The 18,843-nt window shown below is 39.8% G+C and overlaps 1 protein-coding gene and 1 long non-coding RNA gene across 3 annotated transcripts; one reads left to right on the top strand and one right to left on the bottom strand.

The window, feature by feature from the left end:
* LOC109850723 lies at positions 3,236-5,390 on the top strand. 2 transcript variants are annotated; one of them, XR_002249519.1, is made up of 2 exons: positions 3,236-3,480; positions 3,965-5,390. It is a non-coding gene; the product is annotated as an uncharacterized LOC109850723 (long non-coding RNA). The 2 variants fall into 2 exon arrangements; XR_002249518.1 differs by having other exon boundaries at positions 4,903-5,390.
* LOC109847999 lies at positions 11,958-15,671 on the bottom strand. Its single transcript, XM_020417250.1, has 4 exons — positions 14,018-15,671; positions 13,049-13,964; positions 12,878-12,965; positions 11,958-12,785 (listed from the first exon to the last, which is right to left on the bottom strand). Exons 1-4 carry the CDS (start codon positions 15,669-15,671, stop codon positions 12,111-12,113), a joined length of 3,333 nt encoding a protein of 1,110 aa, XP_020272839.1. The 3' UTR covers positions 11,958-12,110.

The raw sequence follows: 18,843 nt of genomic DNA on the forward strand, positions 1-18,843 counted from the left end.
GCGGGTCGGATTGAAGTGACCCGCGCGCCGGCGGGTCGGATTCAAGTGACCCGCGATTCTCGATCTTTTCGGCCGCCGTTTTGGATTTTGGCCTCCAAGTTTGATGCAGTCTTGGTTGTTTCTTAGCTATGTCCTTCTTCTGCATCTTTTGTGCTTTTTGCACAAGAATTCGCGTGCGCGCAAGCGCGCGGCGCTTTTGAATTCGCTCCTCCAGAGTTGAACGGATCTTTTTGATTTGGATCCATTCATTTGCTATTGGTTTGGAGGGGAGGACATCTGTCCGCTGTTGGGGTGCTTGGCGTTGCCTAATTTTCAGATCCGCCTCGTAACGGATCCCGTCAATTGACTTTAATGCTCTAGCGAGTTGGCGCGCACAGCGTTGGCGCTGCCTTTGACGAGTTCTCTTTGATAAAATAGGCGCGCCTTCTGTACTCAACTCCTTGATTGAGGAGGAGTTCAGATCTGCAGATCCGGACTCATTGGAGGCCGGAAGGGCGTTGTAAGGTTCAGCTACCGCAACAACGGGGGCGTTGATCTTCCTTCGCTTGCGAGAGGCGGAGGATCTGGAGGAGGAGGACGACAGATATTCCTCGAACTTCAGTTGGTCGAACTCGTATTCGACCACTTCTTCAACCGGGATGCAGATCCGAGGTTGCGACACGACAGCTCCGGCAGCGAAGCTGTTGGCTCCCACTGTGGTCGCCAGTTTGTTTGCGTCGAAAATTGATGTATTCATTGCGGTATTCATTACAACTTCAATCGTTACAATGAAAACAAAAAAAGATTGTCTTTTTATAAGACTTTTACACAATGAAAACAAAAGTTTACAACTCTCGTCAAAACAAACGCAGAGATCGTTTATCGGTCTTCTGCTTGCGTGGGATCTTTGCCTGTGCCGGGGTTTATCCGTGGACCGCCTTAGATCTGGATCCGGTTGATGGAAAATTCGGCAGAGCTTCGCCTTCGCCGAGGAAGTATTTGATTTGAAGCGCTGAGATCGACCAAGCGAAATCAGGGCTCTTCTCGAGATTAAGACCAAGCCTAATCTCAAGGGACGGACGGGAATGGGTGTCGGATCTCTCGAACTCTCCTTCTTTATGCCGAAGAACTCGCCAAGATCTGTCAACCCTCGCTGAAATTCGTGCTCCTTTGACTCCACAATCCGGCAGCACCTCCTCGTCTTGATAATCAATCGCCCCCGCTGAAAGGAGACCCGAGCTCGTATTTATAAGCTTCAGAAGCGGTTATTTGGATGAGAACAAGTGATTTGGCTCTATCTTCAGTTAACAACAGCCTAACCACGTTTGGGGATGATATCAGGTCAGTTAGAAACCCCTGGAACAGATAAATCCTGCAAAACAGCATAAAAACCGTCAAAACGCATTTCAGGTTCCGTACTGCGCTTGCGCGGGTCGGACCAGTCCGACCTGCGCTTGCGCGGGTCGGACCAATCCGACCCGCGCTTGCGCGGGTCGGACCAATCCGACCCGCACAATTGCGGGTCGGATTGGTCCGTCCCGCAAAGTTGCGGGTCGGACCAATCCGACCCGCACAATTGCTGGTCGGATTGGTCCGTCCCGCAAAGTTGCGGGTCGAACCAATCCGACCTGCGCTTGCGCGGGTCGGACTGATCCGACCCGCGCTTGCGCGGGTCGGTTTGTTCCGTCCTGCGTTCGCGCAGTTTTGTCAACTTTTTCCTTTTATGTTCTCTTTCTTCCGAGACTTGTTCTTTTCGCGTATTTGGTCGATTTGTTGACTTGTATGCTTCGCCGCGAGACCGATCGTCGAACGCGCGTTGCTTGTTGATCGATACGCGTTGAGTGATCGACGTGCGTGTGTTGACCGACGCGCACGAGCTGACCGACGCGCACGAGATGATTTAACGTGCGCTGACTGATTAGCGAATTTTCTTGACTCTCCTATTCATTGCTTCGAGTTTCGTGCGGGCTCTCATAGGCAATTTTAGACGCCTACAGATACCCCCTCCAAAGTGTTTCAGCCTCATTCTTTTATAGAGGAGTCTGAAATGCTTTGGATATGATGGATTCCCGCCTTCAGTCGGTGTTAAAGGACCTACAGATGGTTTCGATTCTTGACTTCTCCATATTTTAGCGTATTCTGTATTTTGTCGAATAGCTAAGATCTTCTCGGTACTGCGTTTATCGCCTGACCGTTATTGAAGCCTTGAACCGGAATTGGTGAGTGGATTTTTTGGATCAATTGCAACGTGTTGACTGGCGTTGACCTAGGGCTACGCGTTGACCGGCGTTGACCTTAGGGTTTCGAATCGATCGACGTTGACTTTCATCGCAACGCGTTGACTGGCGTTGACCTAGGGCTACGCGTTGACCGGCGTTGACCTTAGGGTTTCGCGTTAACCTGAGGAGAACCAGTTTATACTCGTGTACTCCTGGGAGTTTCGGGAATCAGTTTAACCTCGTGTACCCGCCGGAGGTTGCCAGGTTATCCTTAAGAATTATTATCTATAATATTCTCTAGGAACTTCCTGTCAAAACGGGAAACAGTTTAGACTCATGTACCCGTTGGAGTTTGATAGGTTATCCTTAAGAATTTATTACACATAATATTCTCCAGGAACTTCCCGTCAAAAGTGGGAAACAGTTTAGACTCGTGGTCGCCAATTGGAGTTTGGATATCGAGTATTCCGATAAAAGGCGAAAATATCGCGAAATCACCCAAAATATAAAATTGGGTCCCGAATATTCCGAAATAGGTGAAAAATCACGAAATCACCCAAAATATAAAATTGGGTCTCGAATATTCTGAAAATAGACGAAAATATCTCGAAATTATTTGGGAAACGGAATTGAACTCCGAAAATTCCCCATCTGAGTGAAAATGCCGCCAAATTATCCGGGAGATGAAATTGAACTCTGAACATTCCAAATATGAGCGAAGGTACCGTGAAATTGTCCGGGAGATGAGGTTGAGCTTCGAAAATTTCGAAAACGGACGAAATCAGTCGGGAAATATAGCAAAACGGGCCTGAACTGGGTCTGACCCGCGTTCACGCGGGTCAGATAGATCCGACCCTTAAACCGGGTCTGACCCGCGTTCACGTGGGTCAGATGGATCCGACCCGCGTGATCGCGGGTCGGATTAATCCGACCCGTGAGCACGCGGGTCGGACACACATCCGACCCGCGGAACGCGGGTCGGAGAGGGGTCAAAAGAAAAAATCCCGATTTTGTTCTCTTCCTCCTTCAAATTCGGTCCCAGCTCCTCCCCCTTCTTTAAATTTTCGGCTTCTTCTCTTTCCCAAGCTCCGGTCTTTTGAGAACTCCCCCACTTCAAGAATTCGAACCAGGTTAGAACTCCCCAAGCCCTTTAAATCTTTCATCCTCTCCTTCTTTAAACCCCTCAACTCCCTTAAATCTAGGAGTAAGGCCAGCTAGGGTTCGAAAACCGGACATTGGCCATTCGGGTTTGCACACAGTTCATCCCCCTCTTGAGTTCCAGGTGAGTTCCTCCCTCTTTGCTTCAATTTATCCATTCTTCATATTTGGATGCTTGATTCATGGCTGATTTTTTTTTGAATTTTGACCTAAAAATCGAAGCCCTAGTTCTTGAATTTTGGGGAAAACCGAAACTTAAACTTGAGCTTTGAATGATGGCCGATTTTTGAGTTTGATTGTGTTCATGGCTTGATATCTGCAGTCCCCACTCTTTAATCTCAGGGAAAAAACCGAAATTTCTTGGATTTTGAGGGTTGATGGTGGCCGAAATTTGGGTTGCTCGTGTGAGCATGGCTTGTGTTGGCTGAAATTTGGGGGCCGAAATTTTGTTGAACTTTTGAATGATGACTTGAACTTGCACTCAAGTATTGACTGAAATTCGAACTGAACTCTTTCATTGAACTGTCTGATCTTGTGTTTTGAATCATGGCTGAAATTTCCGCATTTGATTCGGGAGTTGTTAATCTGACTCATAACTTTGCATGTAGGCATGGCTAAAATTCTTTTCAGTCTGTTGTCTGAACACTTGTATACGGGATGATTCGAAGCTGAAAGCTTGAATTTGGTCATGACCGAGGCTCTGTCTTGTTTAACTTCGACTTTGGACATGATATGAACCTTCGGTTTAAGAACTAGACTTGCATGTTCTGTTTTGGGTACAGTCGAAGATATTCGGTTTGTTGAGAATTGTTTGAGCTTGACTCTAGGTTGTGGATCTGAATTCATTCGTGACCAAATTCTTCTTCATGGCTGATGTTTACTGACAGCTTGTATATGACCGAAAATTTTGTTGAGCTCTATTCTTGAATTCATGCATCGTTGAGGCGGAACTTTGGCTTGAACTCGAACTTGAATATGGCCGAGCTTTTGTATTGTTGAATTCATATATAACTGAATTCTTGTATATAATTGAATTTGTGCATGACTTGGATCCGAACTCGTATGTGGTCGAAAATTTCTTGTATGCTTCGAATTCACTCTTATATATGGCCGGATCTTTGCACGATTGAATTCTTGCATATGCCTTGAACTCAAACTTTGAATTCAAACTTGTATATAGTCGAGAGCTTTATATGCCTTGAATTTGTACATGTGATTGAACCCTTGCATATGGTTGAACTTGTGAATCCACATGTTGATATGATCGAGGCCTTATATTTGACTCCGCGACACTTAACTTGATTTTCCCTTGGATTTTCATGCTCAATTGCGCATGTGAACTATGCAAGAGGCGCTTGATTTGCTTGGCTTATATATTTGATCTTCCTTTAAATTGAACCGAGAATGTCGTATAGGTTTAATTAGACCTTTAATTGGAAAATTCCATTTTATAGAATTTCAATTAAAGATTCGCAATTTCCCTTTTAGTCTTTCGATTTATGTATCTCGATTCTTGATCTGACTGAGCTGTTGATCTTTATTGCAGATTAGCTATGTCGACGCTTTGGACCGGCTGGAGCGCGAATTCCGACGGTTACAAGAGTTGAAGACTGCTGGTAGCTCAACGTACACAGCCATTTGGATGGAATCTCGTCTACAAGCATGGCACGACACTCGGGCTTCGGCTGGACTTGAGATTCAAACGCAACAAAGTCGGGTGGATCAAATGGAGGCCTTGGCTATCTTGGGGATGGCGAAGGGTGACTTGGAGCGTTCACGAGTTGTGATATCCGGAAAATTGGAGCTCTCGAAACAGAAGTTAGCCAAGATCCAACAAGAGGCTGCGAAAACATTATCCCTCACCGAGGAATCCTTCAAGGTTGCATTGCAGTGTGAGCTTGAGCGAACTTATACAGAGGAATTGACTAAACTTGAACAGCAAGCCTGTAGTCACAAACTTCATGTAGATTGATTGTAACTCTTGTACCTGCAAACTCAATTTTATTAATAGAAAATATGTCTTTTTTTCATTCATTATGTCTCATTTATTATGATGTCTTACTCCGTATGGAATAATCAACCACTACGTATGGAATAATCAACCATAATACTTGTGGGATTTTTGGCAAACCCCCAGCCTTCAACGGGTTTGATGAGCCTTTACCGACTACCGTTTGAGTCGGGCTAGCATGCGGATTGTTTAAGTCCGTTCCGCATGTAACGTTATGCTAAAAGAGTTAACTCTTTTAGTGCTACGATATTGAATACGTAGACTTCGTCTTTCTCACGGGAATAGACTACCCGGCAACGTGTATTAGGCGTTGACTTTGTTGTGCTAAGAGAGTTAACGCTCTTAGTGCTACGATATTGAATACGTAGACTTCGTCTTTCTCACGGGAATAGACTACCCGGCGACGCGTGTTAGGCGTTGTCTTTAGGATTTTTGGCTAATCCCCAGCCTTCAACGGATTTGATTAGCCTTTACCGACTACCGTTTGAGTCGGGCTAGCATGCGGATTGACGAAATCCGTTCCGCATGTAACGTTGTGCTAAGAGAGTGAATTCTCTTAGACTTTGTGCTATGATGTTGAATACATAGGCTTTGCTATTGTTACGGGAATAGGCTACCCGGCAACACGGGTTAGGTGTTGACTTATCCTTACTTAGGATTCAGGATAAAATTCCCCGTGCGTGTGAGGCACGGATTACGGTGTTATCAATAACATCCTGCCACAATGTTGAATATGTGGTCTTTTGTCCTTTTTTACGGTCAAAGACTAACCGGCAACGCGTGTTAGACGTAGGCTTTGGGATTTTTGGCAAACCCCCAGCCATCAACGGGTTTGATGTGCCTTTACCGATTACCGTTTGAATCGGGCTAGCATGTGAATTATTAAAACCCGTTTCACATATAACGTTGCGCTAAGAGAATTACTTCCCTTAGACTTAATGCTATGATTTTGAATACATAGACTTCGTCTTTCTTACGGGAATAGACTACCCGGCAACGCGTGTTAGGCGTTGACTTATCCCTACTCAGGCTTCGGGATAAAATTCCCCGTGCATCGAGTGCCCGGATTTGACAATCGTGTCTTTTCTAAAAGCAAAGACAGATTGAGAAACGGGAGAGGAAGAATTTTATATTCTATCTCCCGGTGCTGAAGAGGAAGAATTTTATATTCTATCTTCGGCCGGAAAGGAGACTTGGGGTGGGATCTCCACCCCCAGAATCCAGAATGGTGAAACTAGGAGTGGGATCTCCACTCCGAGAATCGAAAAGATTCGGATAACCCTAACTGTCGGAAGGTTTGGTTACTGAACCAAAGATGAATTTCTCGTTTAGTGAATTGTGATTTTGGTCCTAACTGTAGGAAGGTTTGACCAAGCAGGAGTTTGAGATGATCCTAACTGTCGGAAGGTTTGATCACTCGATTTTGAAAGTGGACCTCTCGTTCGTTGGGAGAATCGAGAGGGGATTTTGACTGTGGTCCTAACTGTATGAAGGTTTGACCAAGCAGGAGTTTGAGACGATCCTAACTGTCAGAAGGTTTGATCGCTCGATTTGAAGGTGGACCTCTCGTTCATTGGGGGAATCGAGAGGGGATTTTGGCTTTGGCCCTAACTTTTACAGGTTTGACCAGAAAACACAGAAAGTGGAATACAGGTAGCAAAGAGAATGCCAACTCGTATTATCACTCACAGGGAGACTTTGAATGCTAGGCGTTCAGGACCTAGCACGTTAAGTCTGCAAAATGCCAATGACGGGCAAATGGAAATGTTGGTGGATCCACTGTCGTTTGATTTGATCAGCGGATGGTTTGGTGAGGAAAGATTAACCTACCAGAAGATTGGATCTCTTCTCACAAAAATAACTCATAAGAGTTAGAGAATAAGAAGAGACATTCTGACCTTCAGGGTTCGAATGTAGATTTCTCCTTCGTCAATTCCACAAAGACCGGGTTATCCCTAAGAATACCCCTGTGGTATTCTTTCGGGAACTTCCCGATGCATTGGATAATCCACCCCCAGTTTCTCTCTTGGAACTGGGTTTGACTTGGTTGTCCGACCGGGTTATCCTTAAGAATATTAGCGTAATATCCTCCAGGAACTTCCCGTCAATGGTGGGAAATAGTTTAGACTCATATACCTGTTGGAGTATCAGGGAGCAGTTTAACCTCATATACCGGTAGGAGGAATGAGAAACAGTTTATACTCGTATACTCTTTGGAGTGAGAAGCAGTTTATACTCTTATACTTATCGGAGTATCGAGAAACAGTTTATACTCTTGTACTCTTTGGAGTATTGAGGAACAGTTTATACTCTTGTACTCTTTGGAGTATTGAGGAACAGTTTATACTCTTGTACTCTTTGGAGTATTGAGGAACAGTTTATACTCTTGTACTCTTTGGAGTATTGAGGAACAGTTTATACTCTTGTACTCTTTGGAGTATTGAGGAACAGTTTATACTCTTGTACTCTTTGGAGTATTGAGGAACAGTTTATACTCTTGTACTCTTTGGAGTATTGAGGAACAGTTTATACTCTTGTACTCTTTGGAGTATTGAGGAACAGTTTATACTCTTGTACTCTTTGGAGTATTGAGGAACAGTTTATACTCTTGTACTCTTTGGAGTATTGAGGAACAGTTTATACTCTTGTACTCTTTGGAGTATTGAGGAACAGTTTATACTCTTGTACTCTTTGGAGTATTGAGGAACAGTTTATACTCTTGTACTCTTTGGAGTATTGAGGAACAGTTTATACTCTTGTACTCTTTGGAGTATTGAGGAACAGTTTATACTCTTGTACTCTTTGGAGTATTGAGGAACAGTTTATACTCTTGTACTCTTTGGAGTATTGAGGAACAGTTTATACTCTTGTACTCTTTGGAGTATTGAGGAACAGTTTATACTCTTGTACTCTTTGGAGTATTGAGGAACAGTTTATACTCTTGTACTCTTTGGAGTATTGAGGAACAGTTTATACTCTTGTACTCTTTGGAGTATTGAGGAACAGTTTATACTCTTGTACTCTTTGGAGTATTGAGGAACAGTTTATACTCTTGTACTCTTTGGAGTATTGAGGAACAGTTTATACTCTTGTACTCTTTGGAGTATTGAGGAACAGTTTATACTCTTGTACTCTTTGGAGTATTGAGGAACAGTTTATACTCTTGTACTCTTTGGAGTATTGAGGAACAGTTTATACTCTTGTACTCTTTGGAGTATTGAGGAACAGTTTATACTCTTGTACTCTTTGGAGTATTGAGGAACAGTTTATACTCTTGTACTCTTTGGAGTATTGAGGAACAGTTTATACTCTTGTACTCTTTGGAGTATTGAGGAACAGTTTATCCGGTTGTGTGTTGTGTTCACACCGTGTTTAGGTGATTCAAACATGATTAAAACAATATGAATCTTGCATGGAAACATGTCAACAGTAGATAAAAACTTCTGGGAGCAACATAATATATAATATATGATTATGTGCATAAAAATTCATATTTAAAACCCTAAAACATGCATAAGAACTTGAAACAAAGAACAATTCATCTTTCTTTAGATTAAACAACTTTTAAATCATTTTTAGATCTTAAATATCTTCTGTAAATTCATTCTCAAACCTTTTCACATGGAAAGAACTAGTCTTTATACATATAATACAAAAGAATTGACTTTTATTCCACTACAAGAAATTACGTCTTTAACGAAGGGATTTCCCTTCGTTAAAGAGCTGAAAACCTTCGTTATTGTATGCTAACGACGGGGAAAAATCCCTTCGTCACCCGTTGTTGAAGCCCTCTTCGCTAAAGGGTCACGAAGGGATATACTACCCGTCGTTATAGAGTCTATAACGACGGAACATATTACCGTCATTAATATTTACTACGGTAATTATCACCGTCGTTACCATCAGTAACGGGGATATTTTCCCGTCGTTACCATCAGTGACGGGATATTTTCCCGTCGTTACCGTTAGTTACGGGGATATTTTCCCGTCGTTACCATTAGTTACGGGGATATTTTCCCATCGTTGAAGACTAATTAATGACGGTTGGATACCGTCGTAAAAGTCCTCATAATGGGTAATTAGTAACCCATCAACGACGGTGCTTTCCCTTCGTTGATGAACAAAATACGGTTTATAAAACCGTCATTATAGACTACAAATTTCTAATATACATCAATAATAATTTTTTCATTCATAGGCAACTATCATATTATTCTCAATCTGACATTAAGATTCACAACAAAAATATATTAAAAATACCCAATAATGAATAAGAGGGAAAACAAAAAATTCCATTCATTAATAACATCAATAAATAAAATTACACCATCCTCAAATATTCAATACTAATAACAAGAGTTAATATCCTAATCGTTCCAAAGAAAAATACATGAAACTATCTAAAACTAATTAAAATAAAAGTTTGTGGAAGACACATTCTTTCATCTCTAATCATCGTCAAATTAAAGAAGACTCGAGCTACCCCCCTCCTAATCTTGCATGGATAGCCTGAAAAATTTTAAAAAATCACATAATTAAGAAATATTAATGAAGCAAATATTATCTTATTAAGTAAAAATCATATTTTTTTAGTGCAAGTAGTCAATCATAAAAGTATATAAGAGATTTTACAAAAAATAATTACCTAGTCCTGCACATGTTCTCGAGTTTGAGGAGTTAATGAAGGTGATTGCCTAAAAAAAAGTTCTTGCATAGCTTTCACTTGTGACTCCAACTCAGACATCCTTTGTTGTTGTTGCTCCTGCTCATCTAAGCGTTGTTGAAGCATCTGGTTCTTTCTCTTTTCTTCTATAACCCGTGCTTCCAGATCAGATCGACTAGGGAGCGGTCCTCTCAAATCTTTCAAAGTAGTCCCGCCACCAAATACAATGATGTGACCATGAGATTGTTTCCCCCAGATTTTCTCAACTATCTCAATGTCAGAAAGTGAAGGGTTTGCTTGTTTGACTTGAACAATTTCATCCTATAAAAATTAAATTCGTATGTTAGTACTATATAATGCATCATTATCAAACTTAAACACATATTCTACTTACATATTTATCTTGATCCCCATTTTCTAGTGTTTCATTAGCTTTCTTTCGAGTTTCATGAAACATTTTTGCCACATCAGGTGGATTTCCTGACTTGCCACCCTTATTCAAATATTAAATACAAATGAGTACAACATCAAACTCAAAAACAAAGTAGTTATAAATAAATAGGAAATTAGTTTTGAATGTATACCAATTCCCACGCAATTTGTCTAAAGGATTTGCTGCCCGTGTGGTGGAGCATCTTTCGTTTGCCTCTGTTAAGTGTATTTTGTTGGCTTGCTTTCTATACATCAAGATTAAAAGATAATTTTAACAATCCAACAATATACATGAAAGAAATTAATTAATAAAATTAGGAGATTAATACCTGGAATTTTGAAGAAAAATAATGTTCCTTAACTAGCCAATCCCAGTCATCAACACTCACTTCTGTAGGTTTATTTCTAAGTGCAACTTGCAATGAATTTTCTTTCACATATTTCCTGTGCATGTCACCACGCCACTTATTCCACAAATCGCGCAAGTGTCTCATTACTGACTCTCTCTTTTGCTCCATGTCATCAGCATCAAATTTATCCTATATCAAATTTGAATCAAAATTTAATTTATAAGAATTAAAAACCAATTGTAAAAAATTAATTTTCAATGTACCTTAATGGATGCCCACATATGATCTTTATTTTGCTGTGGTATTTTGGCCCAATTCTCAACAGCTACTGGGCAAATATTTCTATCTCGAATAATAATTCCAAGATATCGTGAAAATTCTGGTTCAATAGCTCTATTCTGATAAAAAGTAATGATTTTTTTCTCCCCATGTGACAAATTATTCAACTTTAGACACTTATTACTACCACGAGGTGGATTTTTCTTCCTTTGAGAATTATCAGCTGCATACATCATATCATATGTTAGAAACAAGATATAGTTAAAGAAATTGATAAAAATATTTCTTCTTGTAATTAATAAAGAATATACCTTCTTGTCGAGATTCATTTAGTATTGCATCATCACTTTGCACTCGATGATTATCTGATTCTGCAAAAATTGAGCAATTATTAATCCAATCATAAAAAATAAATTGAAAGATAAAAACAAATAATAATAAATTTTAAGTCTCATCAACCTGCAGAATCATCATTCTCTTCATTGTTAGTATTTGCACTTCTCCTGCGATTTTGTGCAAAATTCTCCTCTTCAAAGTTTTCTGAATCAGCGCTAAAATTTGCATCCATATTTTGATCTTGTGTTGGATTTTGAATATTCAAGTTCATGTCATGACAAGTACGGAGTTGTTCCCTTCTTAATGAATTTTCTGCAATTGCTTGAAGTCGCTTCCTAATTAATGACCTGGGTGCTAGAAATTGTGCCTTTTTGCTTTTGGAAGTGACTTCTTGAGTTTTCATTTTCCTGCTATGAAAAGGAATTTAAGTATTACACACTATGTATGAAACAAATATCAAAAGAGAAATGAATAAAAGAAGAAGATATCACGAAGGACAAGCATAACAATAAATACATAATACACTAATGTAGAAGCACTTGCTGCAATGTCAAAGCCACATCCAAAATATGAAGAAAAGAACATCATATGTCTAAAAAAGGAATAGTTATAGTGAAGATACAACTTAAATTTTATCTCAATAACACAATATCATTTGTGTTCTATTCTTTAATTAAAGCGTTCTAATTCTCTGCTTGAGTCTTTTTCCTCTTTTTTGAAGTTGAGACCGAATTTACAATAATTGGATCAATATCACTCCTTCTCAAATTGATATAATCATCTTCCAATGATGTTGATGCAATAGCCTGAGCATCAAATGATTCATCTTGCAAATAAGCTTCAACTCCATCGTCTGTTATCCCACAATCATCTGTATCTGGTGGCATATCATAGGAATCACGGGGTTGTGCTTTAAGAACTACATGCCAACCTTCATTGGCAATATCCTCAACATAAAAAACTTGTGATGCTTGGCCAGCAAGTATAAAGTGGTCATTCGTCTTTAGCAAGTGTCGGCAGTTAATACTGATAAATCCATATTTGTCTTCTTTCAAAGCGGTCCCTTTTCCTTTGCCGTGCACATCCCACCATTTACAACGAAATAGAACAACCTTTCTTCTACCAGGATACTCTAATTCGACAACTTCAACCAAAGCACCATAATAATCTATATCTCCACCATCACCAGCATCACCAACAACTGCAACCCCACTACTTTGAGTTGACAAACAATTATCTCGACTTTCTGTATGAAATCGATGTCCATTTATGACAAATCCAGTAAAACATTTAACAATCTTACTTGGACCACGAGATAGTGAAAGTAAGTCATCATCTTCTCGATAACTCTGATAAACCTAAACAAAACCAAAATATGATCAAGTCATGGAACATGTAATAAAATGAACCAATCAAGATATTTAAAAAATAAGGCAAGATATATACGTACTAGAGCTTGGAACCACTCGATAAAGTTCTTATCCCAATCTTTATCATCATAGTGATTTGTGGGTTCTCTCACGAATTCATTGTAGTCCCTACATTAAAATATCATAAATATGATTAACGTTGACTAACTATAGTAAATTTATTAGTAGAATCTTAAACTTTAGTGACTTACTCAATGTGTGGTTGCACTTCATCACAGTTCTTTAGAACATAAATATGAGCTTGCAACCACTCACGTTCATCAAGGTAGCGGGTGGTGGCAGCACCCAATGCCCGCCCACTATGTCTGAAAATAGATAGTTGTGCTTCATTACATTCTCTATTGTCATCTTCATAATTTCTTTCAAGGCGATTAAACTTTGTCTCGAAGCCTTTTAGATATCTTGAGCAAAAAGTCATGCATTCATCTGCTATATATCCTTCAGCAATTGACCCTTCTGGACGTGCCCTATTTCTGATATATGACTTATAAGTATAAAGCTGACGCTCCACTGGGTACATCCATCGAAATCGAACAGGCCCTCCAAGTATGGCTTCAGATGCTAAATGAACTACTAAATGCAGCATAACATCAAAAATTGAAGGTGGAAAAATCTTCTCAAGCTTACATAACGTAAGTGGAATCTGCTCATCAATTTGCTTAAGTTCATCCACCCTTAATGTCTTGGCACATAATATAGTGAAGAATATGGAAAGTTCAATAATTGGTTCACACACTTTTGTAGGAAGAAGGCCACGAATCGATACAGGAATCAAGCGCTGCAAAAGAACGTGACAGTCATGACTCTTTAACCCCAAAATCTTACGCTCTTTAAGATTTACACATTGAGAAATATTGGATGAAAATCCATCTGGAACTTTTAACTCCTTTAGAAATCGACAAAATTTGCTTTGCTCTTCTTGGGATAAAGTATAACAAGCTGCTGGCATCACAAGTTTATCTCCTCTCTGGATTGGATGTAACTCCGGTTTTAAACTCATTGCTTGTAAATCGAGACGGGCTTTGATATTATCCTTTGTCTTTCCTTTAATGTTCATGATTGTTCCCAGCAGACTATCACAAATATTCTTCTCAATATGCATGACATCTAAATTATGTCGCAATAAGAGAGTTCTCCAATATGGCAAATAAAAAAAATACTTTTTTTATTCCAATTATCTCCCCGTCTTTCGTGTGATATTTTAATTTTCTTCTCTGGATGATTGGTCAAGGTGATCCCTATAAGATCTTCCACCTGCTTAAGGATGTCATCTCCGGTCAGCTTCGGCGCTGCATACCCTCTCTCCCTAGTGCCATCAAATGATTTCTTATCCTTTCTCCAACTGTGATTTTCATCAAGATAGCGACGATGCCCCATATAGCTCTGCTTGCCTCCATATTTTAACCTGATAGAGTGAGTGTGCTTATTACAACAAGGACATGCTAATTTCCCCTTAGTGCTCCATCCAGATAAATTTGCATAAGCAGGAAAATCATTAATGGTCCAAATTAGTGCTGCACGTAAAATGAAATTCTGTCTCAGAGATACATCATATGTTCGAACGCCTGAGGCCCACAACTCCTTTAGTTCTTCTATCAATGGTTGTAAGTAGGTGTCAATAGCATCTCCAGGACCAGTTGGACCAGGAATGAGCATAGATAAAATAAAATTAGATTGCTTCATGCACATCCATGGTGGTAAGTTATATGGTACAAGTAAAACGGGCCATATGCTATAAGAAACTTTTGAATTTGTGAAAGGTTGGAAACCATCACTTGCAAGACCGAGCCTAACATTTCGGGGCTCTTCGGCAAAGCTTTCATGTAGCTCATTAAAGTTTTTCCAAGCCTTAGAGTCAGCTGGATGCCTCATCACTCCGTCCTCAACTTGTCTTTCATGGTGCCATCTCATATCAGAAGCTGTCTTCGAAGACATGTAAAGCCTTTGCAATCGTGGCTTAAGAGGAAAATATCGCAATGTCTTTTGTGGTATTTTTTTACCATTTGCCTTTCGCTTGATCTCTTTTCCATGTTTATCAAGTTTCCATCTAGAAGCACCACATCTCTGACACGTATCAAGACCTTCTTCATTTTTCCAAAACAGCATGCAAGAGAATGGACACGAATCAATTTTTTCATATGATAGGCCAAGGTCTCGGATTAATTTTTTGGCCTCGTCATACGAATTAGGCAGTGTTGATTCCCCTGGCAATAGCTCCTCATTCAAAAACTGGAGCAACATTGAGAATGATTTATTACTCCACCTATTTAGGCTCTTTATGTGAAGTAGTTTCACTAAAGCAGATAACTTTGAACATTTAGAGCCTTCATACAAAGGTTTCTCGGAGTCACCTAAAAGACTGTAGAATTGTTTTGCATGTCCATCTGGTTCCTGCTCAAGAATATCCTGACTCGACGTGGCATCAGGTGCAACAACGCCAGTTGAATTATGAAATAAATCTCCAATCATTTCTTGCATTTCATCGTCACTCTGGCTTTCTTCTATCATTTCTTCTTGTTCTTCATCAAACTCCGAAATGGACTCACCCTGTCTTTCGCCGTGATGACACCAAAATCTGTAGTTTTTAATAATTCCATGAATAATCAAGTGGGTCTTTACCGACTCACGATTACCAGACTTCACATTGCTGCATTTAACACATGGACATCGAATTTCAAAGTCTTCATCCTTTTCATTAAAACTATCCAACAGCTTCTCATATGCATAGTCTAAAAACTGATCAACCCCTTCTTTATATTTTGGATCAAGTCTATCATCATCTACTAGGTCCATCCAATCTTTATTCGGCGCCATTTCAAGCAATGTACTAAAATTTCCTGAAAAATATTTCAACCTCTTCAAAAACTAAACACAAATAAATGCTTAATTTTATGTAGAGACTCATATGTTCAGATATATGGTCATTCTAATGCAAAGAAGTTAACCTATATATGGTGTCATTCAGAAAGTATTTATTTATGCAATTATAGGGTCAATTTAAAGGCAAAAATACTACCATATAACAAATTAGTAAATAGAACAAATTAGTAAAAAAAAACTCATTTTCCTTTCAAAGCACATGTGACATAGGAACTATGATTATAACTAACAAAATGACTTGTTAATGGAAAGTGGTATGTCCAAGCTTGACAAGTACATCTGAATAGCTAAAGAAATAATCATTTAAAATTCATTTAACTTAAGTAAATACCACACATTTATAGGGTATATAATTGCAACATGTATAGGGTACTTTAAGCCAATATAATTGCAACATGTATATAATGATGGTCAACTGGTCTCTTCACTAATTTTGGTCGTTAAATACTAGATTTCTTGTAGCGATGAACATTTGAGTGAGCAGTCAAAAGAGCGGGGATTGAGTAAGGATTTGGACAACACGTGAAAGTGGAGATGTAGACGGAGTACGTGAATAATAGAAATATCATAGTTTTAAGAATAAATAACTTTTGAATACTATCTTGTCTGCCATTGGAATTCTCCAAATCTAGATAATGATCATGATGATCAATGCTTGTCAATTTGTTCCAATAATTTCCTTAAGCAATTACTTATCAGTGGGATTGGTATAAGTTTTTAAACAATCAAATAAATATTTTTTGATGGAAAGAATAGAATCAACACTTATTTGCAAATTCATAAATGTTTTTGGCTTTAATTGTTACAAGGGGGTACTTAAGTGCAAAGTAGTTTAAACTATAGGGTCTGTACTAAAATCAAACAGTAACTTCAAAACTTACGGACGGCGGCGAAGAGTTCTCGACGACGACGGCGAAGAGTTCTCGACGACAACGGCTCAGGGGCGGAGACGGCGCTGGGGCGGTGCTGTGGGCGTTGCTCGACGACGACGAGATCTCGACGACAAGACTGCAGACGAATTGAAGACGTACGGGAGATGGAGACGACGACGACGTGGGGGAGCGCGCGGACGACGACGAGGAGCGGACGACGACGAGGAGCGCGCGGACGACGACGAGGAGCGGACGAAGACCGGAGATGGAGACGACGACGACGTGGGGGAGCGGACGACGTGCGGGAGGACCACGACGAGATAAACAGGAGGCGGCGGTTTTTGTAAATAGGGTTTATTCATTATATATAGCTGTGGTTGATTAAATAATGATTAGGAGTTATTAAATCTCAATAATTCGGTTTGTTAATAGGAATAGGTTAATTCCAGATAATTTTGTAGTTTATTAATTCGGGTTTTGGGTTTTAGTTGGGGCTTCGGGTTTGGTTATGGGATTTGTTAATAGCAATAGGTTAATTTCAGTCCAATTATGATTAGGAGTCCCATCAACGAAGGTAATGGACCCCTTCATTTTTAAGGAGACCCAATAACGACGGTAGTAGGATCAAATCAACGAAGGGATTAGAAATCCATTATCCCATATCACATTATTTCTCTATTATTTGAAATCACTCCACGAAGGGTTTAAAACCCGTCGTTATTATATACCCATTAATGACGGTCAACTGGTCCCTTCACTAATTTTGGTCGTTAAATATCAGATTTCTTGTAGTGATACCAGCCACAGTATCAACAGCGGTGCCCATGGCAATACGGTCAACAAGCTCCACAGCAGCAAAGACAAGGTCAGGTTTTGACACTTACCGCTGAGCAGGCAAACACATCTTAACCTATTAAATTTATATCTAAGCAATATCAATATTCATGAATAGAAATAAATAATTTGAAAAAAGCATAAATTATCAAACCATTTACGATACGTATAGTCTATCAAATTCTTTTTCTACCAATTATTATTTCAGTTGATTATCCTAAGCATGCTCAAGTAAGCATAAAAAAGAGAGCAAATAAAAAACCAAATAGAAACTAATCTAGCTTCATCCAATCCTAGATATCCTAAGGAAATTAACTATTCATGTTACTCCTAGAAAGCAAGTATAAAAAGAAAATAATGCTAAATTATAAAGCATTAAACAAAGTATAAATTAAAAGCAAGAAATTAAATTATAAATAATAAATAAAAAAGAGGGAAAAGAAAAACTTACAGTGCAAGGGTTGGCCCCATGTGTAGCAAATCTTCATTAATAAGAGAAGAAGAAGAAGAAAATTAAAAAGAGGAAAACTTATATTTTATTACAAAACTAATGTTTTATGAAGAAACCTGTAAGAGTGCGGGGACCGGTTCCCCCGTGGTACCTCCGATGGTTAAGTCAGCTGATGAGCTTGAATGAGGTTTGAGGGAAGATTCGAGGATCATTGATGTCCTGGTATTCCTTACTCTTACTGAGTCGAGGGGTTGAACCGTCGAGGGGGGCTGCTTTCTACTTCGACTTTATGTCTGGTTCTTAGAGCTCGGGGCGGACGGATCACCTGCACATGTAAGAATTATGGTAGTACGGGGCTCGTTTCCCCCATGGTATCTCCGACGGTAAAGTCAGCTAGCGGACTTGGGTGGCCTGAAGGAAGAACGATGTGTTCTGCCAAATGTGTTGTTTAGTGAGTTTTTTTATTGCCAGAAAATCCGAACGAACCTCTTTTTATGACGAATAGCGTCTGTATTTATAGAGGATGCCAAGGGCAGAAAAGACACTTTGTGAGTGTGCGGTTTAAGATGGTGATGAGGGGTGAGCTGAGGCTGAGTCACCCTCTGCTATGTACATGTCGATTTGTGAGTGATAGAAGGTCGCTTCAATGATATGAGGAACCAACAGCTGTCGAGGCTTGTCGATGAGCGGCGAGAAGTCACTTTAGTGATGTGGGGAACCGGCAGCCGACAAGGTTTTAGACGGCTCCTTTTATAGTCCATCACATCTGAGATTGACCTTTGGCTTTAACTATGCACAGGAGAGCGGTTTTAGGGTGAGCAGATAGGCTACTTAGTCATCCTTCACTTTACAGATATCGGTTGGCGACTAGAAGGGAAGTCATTCGAGCACAGGAGAGGACATCTTAGAAATATCTCAGATTCAATAGATGAGACAGGACGGAGGATAG

The sequence above is a fragment of the Asparagus officinalis genome, chromosome 7 (assembly GCF_001876935.1).
Source record: "Asparagus officinalis chromosome 7, Aspof.V1, whole genome shotgun sequence".
NCBI classification, from domain to species: domain Eukaryota; kingdom Viridiplantae; phylum Streptophyta; class Magnoliopsida; order Asparagales; family Asparagaceae; genus Asparagus; species Asparagus officinalis.

What these genes read in the sequence shown, in the direction of transcription:
- LOC109847999 (XM_020417250.1), bottom strand. Translation starts at nt 15,671, where the DNA reads ATGGCGCCGAATAAAGATTGGATGGACCTAGTAGATGATGATAGACTT. An exon ending in AGATAATTGGAATAAAAAAA is followed by an intron (nt 13,965 to 14,017) that starts GTATTTTTTTTA and finishes GACATAATTTAG; the next exon opens with ATGTCATGCATATTGAGAAG. An exon ending in GAAGTGCAACCACACATTGA is followed by an intron (nt 12,966 to 13,048) that starts GTAAGTCACTAA and finishes ATTTTAATGTAG; the next exon opens with GGACTACAATGAATTCGTGA.